Source organism: Jatropha curcas, chromosome 7 (genome assembly GCF_041381405.1).
Source record: "Jatropha curcas cultivar XTBG-Jc1 chromosome 7, XTBG_Jcur_1.0, whole genome shotgun sequence".
NCBI lineage: Eukaryota > Viridiplantae > Streptophyta > Magnoliopsida > Malpighiales > Euphorbiaceae > Jatropha > Jatropha curcas.
In genome coordinates this window covers 14587943-14599856 of record NC_143157.1, presented here as the reverse complement: position 1 = coordinate 14599856, position 11914 = coordinate 14587943, and the positions used below count along the sequence as shown (strand labels likewise).

The 11914-nt window shown below is 40.8% G+C and overlaps 1 protein-coding gene across 1 annotated transcript; it reads right to left on the bottom strand.

The window, feature by feature from the left end:
- Positions 1–4326: 4326 nt before the first annotated feature.
- LOC149494730 (uncharacterized) lies at positions 4327–5002 on the bottom strand. The gene has a single exon (XM_089724420.1). The coding sequence runs from the start codon at positions 4975–4977 to the stop codon at positions 4327–4329; it is 651 nt and encodes a 216-aa protein (XP_089580546.1). The 5' UTR covers positions 4978–5002.
- Positions 5003–11914: the final 6912 nt, after the last annotated feature.

Sequence of the window (11914 nt, the reverse complement as noted above, 5' to 3'; positions counted from 1 at the left end):
GGACCTACTTGAAGGAAACAAAAAGATCAAAGTATAAGGATTAGGACTTGATTTCACTAAAGTGTAAAGTTGAGGTATTGAGTTGTATCATTTTGACACTTGAGGTACCATTTGGTAATTTTTCATATAAAAATCAATGACATTCTAGAGACTACCCGTGGATTCCATTTCATTTTCATTTCTTCATTCTTATCTTCATCTTCTTCCTCTACTTTCCTCTTATACTTTCTTCTCTCCATCACGTTTAATGGTGGGGAAGATTTTAATGGGAGCTAAGCATTAATTCAACTCCTATTCTATCCAAGTAAGTAAACCTTCTTGAATTTCATACTTGACTCATTTGGTGATCCTGTTAGATAATTTATAAGAACTTTATTGTATAGGAGAGGTGAGCCAAAGGTAGAAGGAAGCTAAAAGAAGAGCTTAAGCTTATTGGCGTAAAGGTGTGCTATCTCTTTTAGTTTAATCAATATCTTTGCATGAGAAATTGTGTGGTGTGTTGTTAATGAGATAATATTGCTTCATGTTGAGTGGGAGGACTGGTAATGGTGAAAAAACAGGGGATGGAATGAGTTTATGCTGAACCAGAGTTTGCTGGAAATTTTACCAGCAACTTCATCTTGATTTTGACCCCATTTAATGATGGAACTAGGAATTGTCATAGAAGAGTTATTTGTTCCTCTATGTGTTATCTTTACGTGGGCTTTTGAATCATTCAATTTGGAGTTGTATATTGAGAGTTATGGCCAAAAGAATACAGACTGCACAGAATCACGTCGCGCGCTCGCGCATGCTGGAAAGCACGTCGCGCTCGCGACTTCCCATTGCGCGCTCGCGACTTGAGTCAGGTAGCTCTCTGACTCTCAATTGCACAACTTGCGCTCGCGAGGATCACATGCGCGGTCGCGACTTTGACCAGAAGCTCTCTGACTCTCAGTGTGCGCATCTCGCGCTCGCGAATCACACAAGCGCGCTCGCGACTTGTGCTGCGCGGTCGCGACTTCAGCCAGAAACACACTGACTCTCAGGATGCACAAGTCGCGCTCGCGACTTTCACATACGCGGTCGCGACTTGTGCTGTGACACTCTTTTGCCTTTCATTTGCTATGTAATCACATTCCTTTGCTCAACATGCATGCATCCAATCATTTTACAACAAAAATACAACATAAGAACATGGATTAAAACAACATACCAGCATTCATATGATGTGAAATCAAATCAATATGATGAACGATGACGTTGTGAAACCATTTATGTGCTATTGTGTTACATTGTTGACATGCTAATCTTAAGCTCCATTGAGGTTAGGTAGAAACCATGTAGATAAGGCTATGTCGCGACATAGAATAGCAGATCTGCGCCCCATACAGTTTGGAACTCCGGCTACAGGCCGTTGAGTGGATATGATTAAACCGTGCGGTGCGAATTCGGTTAGGGGCACCAAAACGGACAATATTGGCATAGGCGAATCCGGTTCGGGGCCTATAGCATACAGTTTCACCCAGTTTCATACAGTTTATCTTATCACTTCGGTTTCACTATAACCTTATGGAGCCATACAGATATCTTGACATAACATTGCATGAATCATACAGTATACTATACAGCAAGAAAGATCATCAAGTGAAACATGACAGTATCATGATATGTGTGCTTACATTCCATATGCGAGTAAATGTGTATTTATTTCCACATATGTATGTGCTTATATGTTTCTTCATTCATTGTGATATTCACTGAGTTTAATCAAAGTTGCAGAGTTCATACAGCATAAAGAACATCAGGTAAGATCATGAAAGTATAATGTTATATATGCTCACAAGTTTATTTATTTAATTCTTAAGAAGCCATACAGTCATGAGTTATTATTAATCATAATTTATATGATGTGACTAAAAGGGCATAAGTCATACAGTATAATGAATAGCAAGTAAGACAATGAACATATACTGTTATGTATTCTTACATATTTATTGATTTCATGCAGACAACACAATGAGCAGCAGGTAAGACCATGATAGTATCATAATGTGTAATATAAGGTTCATGTAAAGGAGTTATGAGAGAAGTAGATTAATTATGTTTATGAGTTAGAAGTTTATTCGTTGCTACAAAGAGACATTCATGTTAAAATTTACTGATTCTATGAGTATCAATGCTTTATGAAATTGGCATTTGAAGTTAGTTGCCATCGCACTTTGTTTAGTATGTGAATTATGAGCACCACTGAGTTTTATACTCAGCGCGTCGATTTTCATCACGCGCAGGTTGAAGATCGTGGTTGCTACTTGAAGACTTGAGGAGTCCTATCAAAGCAGAAGTGCTTAATTTGGTCATAATAGATTGAGAGATGTAGAATTAAGATTTATGGCATGTATTAAGAGTTATGGCATGTATAATTCTTTTATTGTTAGAGCTTATGTGATTGTAAATATAAGTGAAACATGTAATTATTTTGGTGTAAGTAGTTGGTGATAAGAATAATATTTATGAAATGATTGAAGATGAAATAGTTTACTATAGTTGATATGATTAGGTCATGAAAACTTGATATAGATTCTGAATGAAATTAATTGCTAGATATTAAATGCTTTTGAGGATTTATATAATTATGTAAAGATATTTATATAAAGGGTTATTGTGTTATGATGATTCTTGGAGATGTTGGAAGTTTAGAGTGTAATTGGGAGTGTTTATATTCATATTTTGCATACAGTATGCTATCAACATGACAAGATATAAGTGCAACCAGATTGTAGCGTCTCGGCTCGGTTCATTCGAGTTAACGGGTGGACCGGGAAGGGGTGTTACATTCCCAACCTCAATGGAGCTTCATATTAGCATATCAACAATGTAACACAATAGCATATAAATGGTTTTACAACTTCATAGTTCATCATATTGATTTGAGTTCACATCATATAAATGCTTACATGTTGTTTTAATCCATGTTCTTATGTTGTATTTTTGTTTTACAATGATTGGATGCATGCATGATGAGCAAAGGAAGTTAATTGCATAGGAAATGAAGACAAAAAGAATGTCAAAGCATCAGTCGCGAGCGCGACCTGCCAAGTCGCGAGCGCGAGTTACACTGAAGAGGTAAGTCGCGAGCGCGCTTTTGAAAGTCGCGAGCGTGAGAATGTCAAATGAGAGTCAGAGAGTTTCTGGCTCAAAGTCGCGACCGCGCAACCTTAGTCGCGAGCGCGAGACCAAGTCGCGAGCTCGTCTTCAAACCTCGCGAGCGCGAGATGTACCATTTGAGAGTCAGAGAGGTTTCTGGCTCAAGTCGCGACCGCGCAACACAAGTCGCGAGCGCGAGATGAAGTCGCGAGCGCGCCTGTGGAGTTCGCGAGCGCGAAATGCGCAAACTGAGAGTCAGAGAGCTTCTGGCCAAAGTCGCGACCGCGCATGTGGAATTCGCGAGCGCGACACGCTGCCCAGCCTGCGCGGCGCGCGCGACGTGATGCCAGACTGTACAGTCTGTATTCTTTTGGCCAGAACTCTCAATATACAACTCCAAACTGAATGATTCAAAAGCCAACGTAAAGATAACACATAGAGGAACAAATAACTCTTCTATGACAATTCCTAGTTCCATCATTAAATGGGGTCAAAATCAAGATGAAGTTGCTGGTAAAATTTCCAGCAAACTCTGGTTCAGCATAAACTCATTCCATCCCCTGTTTTCACATTATTTTCAATCCTCTCACTCAACAATAAGCAACATATGATCTCATGAGCAACACTCCACAAAATTTTCATGCAAAGAACATGGGAAATAACAAGAGATATCAAACCTTTCTTGCCACAAAGCTGGGGCTCTGTTTTTAGTTTCTCTTCTCTGCTGCCTTTGAACTTTCTTCTCCTATACACAAGAATTCTCATGATTCATCTCCAATATAGCTAAATTAAAGATTGAATAACCTTTAACTTCAAAGAATTTACTTACTTGGAGTTGACTTAATGCTTAACTACAGTGAAAAGGCAAAGGAAATGGGAGGGAAAAGTAAGAAAAGAATGAGAAACGTGAAAATGGGAAAGTGAAAATGAAAGGAACAGATAGACTCTAGAAAAAGTGATTTTTGTGTGTAAAAGTTCTACATGGTACCTCTCTTATCAGAAGGTTGCAGCTTCATACCCAAGCTATATATGGTGATGCCAATAAGTCCTAAACTTTTCATGCAACTAAGTCCACTTATCATCCATTCTACCCCAACCAGGTTTGGTTCAACTCGACTCAACTCAATGCAAGACTCGACTCAATGCAAAGACTCGACTATGCAAAGACTCGACTCGGTAGGATGTCACAATTCTCCCCTCCTAAATAAAAACTTCGTCCCGAAGTTTACCTGTTGTAAACAACTGCGGATATTGTTGTCGCATGCTTTCTTCAGATTCCCAAGTTGCTTCTTCTGTCTTATGATTCCTCCAAAGAACCTTCACCAATGCTATTTTCTTGTTCCGCAATTCTTTCATTTCTCTTGCTAGGATCTGAACTGGTTCTTCTTCATAAGTGAGATCTGGCTGAATGTCAATCTCTTCTGCTGATAACACATGTGAGGGATCTGATCTGTATCTCCTTAACAGTGATACATGAAACACATTATGAATCCGATCTAAGGTTGGGGGTAATGCTAGGCGATAGGCTAATGGTCCTACGCGTTCAATAATCTCGTATGGACCAATGAACCTAGGACTTAGCTTACCCTTTTGTCCAAACCTTAAGATCTTTTTCCATGGTGAAACTTTTAGAAATACCTTATCCCCAACCGAATACTCAATGTCCTTTCTTTTTAAATCAGCATAGGACTTCTGTCGATCACTTGCTTCTTTTAGCCGTTTTCTGATGATTTCCACTTTCTCTTCTGTATCTCTAACCAAATCTGGACCCAAAATCTTCTTCTCACTAAGTTCTGTCCAACATACAGGTGTCCTGCATCTTCTACCATACAATGCTTCATATGGTGCCATTTTGATGCTCGATTGATAGCTGTTGTTGTAGGCAAATTCCATGAGAGATACATATCTGTCCCAACTGCCTTCAAATTCTATGACACATGCTCTCATCATGTCTTCCAGGATCTGAATGACTCTCTCTGATTGGCCATCTGTTTGAGGATGAAATGCAGTGCTGAAATGCAATTTCGTTCCTAATGCTTCCTACAGTTTACCCCAAAACTTCGATGTAAACCTTGGATCACGATCAGAGATAATGGATGATGGAACTCCATGTAGTCGAACTATTTCTTGAACATAAATTTCTGCTAGCTTGTCTAGAGAATAGTCCATCCTAACTGGTAGAAAGTGTGCGGACTTAGTTAATCTGTCCACAATCACCCATACTGCATCATGCTTCCGCTGCGTCTGAGGTAAGCCAGTAACAAAATCCATCGTAATCTGATCCCATTTCCATGTTGGCACTGTTATTGGATGAAGTAACCCAGATGGCAGTTGATGTTCTGCTTTGACTTGTTGACATGTTAAACATCTTGTTACAACATGTACAATATCGTTCTTCATGCCCGGCCACCAATAGCCTTTCTTCAAATCTTGATACATCTTGGTACTACCGGGATGCATTGTGTAGGGACTGTTATGAGCTTCATGCAAAATCTTTTGTCTAAGCTCTCCTGTCTACGGTACAACAACTCTGTCTTCATAGAATAAGACTCCACTGTTATCCAATCTGAATTTCCCACCATGATCTTCCTGTACTTGTTTCACCCATAGTGCTGTTTGTGCATCTTGCTTCTGTGCTTCTGCAACTTCCTGAACCCAAGATGGCTGTACTTGCATCTGTGCTAGAATAATTCCCTGCTGGTGCAACTCCATGCTGATTCTCATTGTTCTCAATGCAAACAATGATTTCCGGCTAAGGGCATCAGCTACTACATTAGCTTTGCCAGGATGGTAATTAATGACATAATCATAATTAGCCAGAAGCTGCATCCATTTCCGTTGTCTTGAATTCAAGTCTTTTTGTGTCGGTAAATACTTTAAACTCTGATGATCTGTGTAAATGTAACACTTCTCACCGTACAAATAATGCCGCCATACTTTAAATGCTAGAACAATGGCTGCCAGTTCTAAATCATGGGTTGGATAATTCAATTCATGTGGCTTTAACTGTCTGGAGACATAAGCTACCACCTTCCTGTCTTGCATAAGTACACATCCTAACCCAATATGAGAAGCATCACTATAAATCTCAAAGTCTTTACCTGACACTGGCTGAGTCAACACTGGTGCTTCAGTCAACTTGGTCTTCAAAGTGTCAAAACTCTACTGACATCTATCATCCCAGTGAAATCTAGCCTCTTTCTTCAGCAGTCTTGTTAAGGGTGATGCAATGATGGAGAATCCCTTTACAAACCTTCTGTAATAACCGGCTAAACCCAGAAAACTTCGAACTTCTGTGACATTTCTGGGTGGTCTCCAATCAACAATAGCTTCAATCTTCTTAGGATCCACTCTGATACCCTCAGATGATACCACATGTCCTAAGAAAGAAACTTCTTCCAGCCAAAACTCACACTTACTGAGCTTGGCATACAGCTGTTTATCCCTCAGTGTCTGGAGTACAATCCGCAAATGTTTATCATGTTCAATCCTATCTCTGGAGTAGACCAAAATGTCATCTATAAACACCACCACAAACTGATCTAGATATGAATGAAACACGCGGTTCATGAGATCCATGAAAACCGCCGGTGCATTTGTGAGACCGAATGGCATTACTAAAAATTCAAAGTGACCATATCGGGTCCTGAATGCAGTCTTAGCGATATCTTCTTCTTTTATACGCAACTGATGATATCCCGACCTGAGGTCAATCTTAGAAAACATACCTGCACCTTTTAACTGATCAAACAAATCATCGATGCGAGGCAATGGATACTTATTCTTGATTGTCAGTTTGTTCAGTTGTCTGTAATCAATGCACAATCTAAAAGATCCATCTTTCTTCTTTACAAATAATACCGGTGCTCCCCAAGGTGATACACTGGGTCTGATAAAGCCTTTGTCTAATAACTCCTGCAGCTGAATCTTCAACTCTTTTAACTCTGCTGGTGCCATTCTGTAAGGTGCAATTGATACTGGTGCTGCTCCAGGATAGACATCTATGGTAAACTCCACTTCCCTCCTTGGCGGTAATCCTGGTAACTCTTCTGGAAATACATCTGGATAATCACACACTGTTGGTATGTCTTGCACTTTTGACTGCTCTTGCTCTGCGTGTAATGCACATACCAAGTATGCTTCACAACCCTTCTGCATTAATCTCTTTGCTGCTATGGCTGATATTACATTACCCAGAAAATCTCGCCGCTTCCCGACTACTGTAATCTCTTCCCCTGCTGGTGTATATACTGTCACCCTTTTCTTTGCACAATCAACTAGAGCATTATGCCTAGATAGCCAATCCATACCCAGAATAACATCACATTCTCTGAATGGCAACTCCATAAGATCTCCTGGAAACTCCTTTCCATGAATAACAATTGGACAGTCTTTGAGCACTGTGTGAGTTGTTACTACATCTCCTAATGGATTAGTAACCAACATACCCTGACCCACATGTGCAACCGCTAACCCTTTAACCCAGGGTTTAGGCACACTAATGTATGAATGAGATGAGCCAGGATCAATTAAAGCACAAACTGCATGATCACATAAAGAAAACTCACCAACTATGACATCTGGAGCTTCTTCATCTTCTCTGGCTCGCATGGCATAAACCCTGGCTGGACCCCTGGTATCAGGCCTGTCCACAGTCTCTGACTGCTGTCTCTGCACTCCGGAGGTCTCGCCTCGACCTCGGCCTGCTATGAACTGTGTAGAAACTCTTGCCCTTTTAGGACAATCCTTCTTCTGATGGTCTGATGCTCCACGTGTCCAACATTTACCGGTCACCAACCAACAATCTCCACCATGTCGTCGACCACAATGCTCACAAGGTGGCAAAGTATAACCGGCTGACTCTGCACCTCTGCCAGTGCCCCTACCAGTTCCTCTGCCTGAACCTCGACTACCACCGGCAGAACTAGCCACAACTGATGCTGCTGGCACATTAGCACCCCTGGCTATGCCTTGGCTAAAAGGAGGCCTAGAACCAGCTGAACTACTAGCACCTCTAAATCTCTTGCTCTCCGGCTGATGTGTACTGGGTGCACCCTGAGTCTGGTCTCTTCTCTGCTGAGACCGCTGGCGTCTAGAACGCTGATTGGCCTGTATTCGCTCTATCTCCTATGCTGCCTCTACCAAGGCTGAGAATTCTCTGAATCTGGAAGCTACCACTCCCATCTGAATCTCATCATTCAAGCCTTCTTGGAACTTCTTACACCTTTCGGCTTCTGTAGACACTATCTGCTTACCATACCTGCTGAGTCTAGTAAATTCTCTTTCATATTCGGCTACAGACATTCTGTTCTGTCGTAGGTATAAGAATTCTTTCCTTCTCGCATCTAGGTAAGCCTCGGTGATGAACTTCTTCTTGAATTCATCCAAGAAGAATTGCCAAGTACGCTGATCTGCTGTTACTCTCTATTGCACAGTGGTCCACCATGTATATGCCTCCTCAATCAGCAATGAAGTGGCACAAATCAACTTGTCTTCGGCTGTACACTGCAATTGTTCTAGGACTCTCGATGTCCCATCTAGCCAATACTCAGCTACTTCGGGACTGTCATCTTTGCTTGCTTTGAATTCCTTTGCACCATATTTTCGGAGCTTCTCCAATGGGGGCTTTCTCTCTCTTTCTACTACGACGGGTGCTTGAGGCATCACCCCTGCAATCTGTCGAAAAGTATCTGCAAGTTGCTTTAACAGCACCTCTTGACCTGGTGCTACTGGAGCCTCACCCTCCACTGCTCTGGAGGCGTGTGACTCACTCTCACCCTCTTGTGACATCCTCCTAAAAGAACAACAACTGCTTAGTTCATCAGGGTAGTCATGGCATGTACACTCTACTGACTTATGCATGCAAGCCCGAGGAAATTAAACCAAGGGCTCTGATACCAAAATTTGTAACACCCCTTCCCAGTCCACCCAATAACCCGAATGAACCGAGTCGAGATGATACAAACTAGTTGACTTAAATGTTCTGACATGCTGATATCATACTGACTATTGACTATTATAGTATACAAAAGCTGTTTACATTAATAGTGTACTGAATATTGATATACATGATACAAGTTTTTAAAGTGAAATGGGCCCAACTATGTGCCCTGTACATGCCATGAATAGAATAAATAAAAGTTACACATCAAAATAGGGAGCTACCCTGAAGACTGAGTCTTCTACAGATGAACTGCTGCAGTTGTACGCTGATGCTTAAAAGACCAGTCTCAATACCTGCGAGTTAAACAGGTAACTCGCTGAGCTATTAAAGCTCAGTGGATATCTCAACATAAAACAACAATAAGCACACATATAAGCAAAAAGCATTATGTAAGCACATATAATCACACATAACATGCGGCTTTCATTTTACCTTAATGATCTTTCTTACTGTTTATTTTACTGTATGACTCATGCAATAGCAAGTTAAAATATCTGTATGGCTCCATAAGGTTATAGTGAAACCGAAGTGATAAGATAAACTGTATAAAACTGTATGAATACTGTATGCTTGGCTGCTATGGCCTGTATAATCATATCCACTCAACGGCCTGTAGCCGGAGTTCCAAACTGTATGGGGCGCAGATCTGCTATTCTATGTCGCGACATAGCCTTATCTACATGGTTTCTACCCAACCTCAATGGAGCTTCATATTAGCATATCAACAATGTAACACAATAACATATAAATGGTTTTACAACTTCATAGTTCATCATATTGATTTGAGTTCACATCATATAAATGCTTACATGTTATTTTAATCCATGTTCTTATGTTGTATTTTTGTTTTACAATGATTGGATGCATGCATGATGAGCAAAGGAAGTTAATTGCATAGGAAATGAAGACAAAAAGAATGTCAAAGCATCAGTCGCGAGCGCGACCTGCCAAGTCGCGAGCGCGAGTTACACTGAAGAGGTAAGTCGCGAGCGCGCTTTTGAAAGTCGCGAGCGCGAGAATGTCAAATGAGAGTCAGAGAGTTTCTGGCTCAAAGTCGCGACCGCGCAACCTTAGTCGCGAGCGCGAGACCAAGTCGCGAGCGCGTCTTCAAACCTCGCGAGCGCGAGATGTACCATTTGAGAGTCAGAGAGGTTTCTGGCTCAAGTCGCGACCGCGCAACACAAGTCGCGAGCGCGAGATGAAGTCGCGAGCGCGCCTGTGGAGTTCGCGAGCGCGAAATGCGCAAACTGAGAGTCAGAGAGCTTCTGGCCAAAGTCGCGACCGCGCATGTGGAATTCGCGAGCGCGACACGCTGCCCAGCCTGCGCGGCGCGCGCGACGTGATTCCAGACTGTACAGTCTGTATTCTTTTGGCCAGAACTCTCAATATACAACTCCAAACTGAATGATTCAAAAGCCCACGTAAAGATAACACATAGAGGAACAAATAACTCTTCTATGACAATTCCTAGTTCCATCATTAAATGGGGTCAAAATCAAGATGAAGTTGCTGGTAAAATTTCCAGCAAACTCTGGTTCAGCATAAACTCATTCCATCCCCTGTTTTCACATCATTTTCAATCCTCTCACTCAACAATAAGCAACATATGATCTCATGAGCAACACTCCACAAAATTTTCATGCAAAGAACATGGGAAATAACAAGAGATATCAAACCTTTCTTGCCACAAAGCTGGGGCTCTGTTTTTAGTTTCTCTTCTCTGCTACCTTTGAACTTTCTTCTCCTATACACAAGAATTCTCATGATTCATCTCCAATATAGCTAAATTAAAGATTGAATAACCTTTAACTTCAAAGAATTTACTTACTTGGAGTTGACTTAATGCTTAACTACAGTGAAAAGGCAAAGGAAATGGGAGGGAAAAGTAAGAAAAGAATGAGAAACGTGAAAATGGGAAAGTGAAAATGAAAGGAACAGATAGACTCTAGAAAAAGTGATTTTTGTGTGTAAAAGTTCTACATGGTACCTCTCTTATCAGAAGGTTGCAGCTTCATACCCAAGCTATATATGGTGATGCCAATAAGTCCTAAACTTTTCATGCAACTAAGTCCACTTATCATCCATTCTACCCCAACCAGGTTTGGTTCAACTCGACTCAACTCAATGCAAGACTCGACTCAATGCAAAGACTCGACTATGCAAAGACTCGACTTGGTAGGATGTCACAAGCACCATGTCAAAAAATTGTAAGTATGGAAAACTGATTGATTCCCTTAATATTGATCCTCCGCTTTCTTTTGTAGAATTAATGTCCTGAGCAAACAATTATGCTCGGCCAGATGAGACTTGGAAAATCCAGCAAGCAGAGACCAATGCCCCAGAGGAAAGGAAGAAGGACGATTCTGTAAAAAGGCAATCGCCCATAAGATTCAATAGACCACACCATATTACCGAGCAAGAGATGTTGAGGAAAAACGATTCACAAAAAAATGAATAAAGAAGTTACTGATCACAATTGATCATCCCAATTATACTAACTTGCTCATCCAAATTATACTAACTTTTCAACAAAAAAAATAAAAAAAATAAAAGTACCGAGCAAAATGGCAAAAGCTCTAAAATTAGTACGCGTAACATTTAAAATCATGAACCTAAGTAAGTTCAAGATAAAAATGAGTTAGAGAACTTAAAATCAAATTCCTTGAGGAAATGAAATATGAAATTTCATTAGAGAAAACACACACACACACACACACACACACACACTCACACTATATATATAAAACTGTAGACGCTTAAATTTTCGCCCTAAAAGGTTCAGCGATGATATACCATTTTTCGCATAAAATTAGATTGGAATTCCTGATCGCCCTCGTTTTTGGA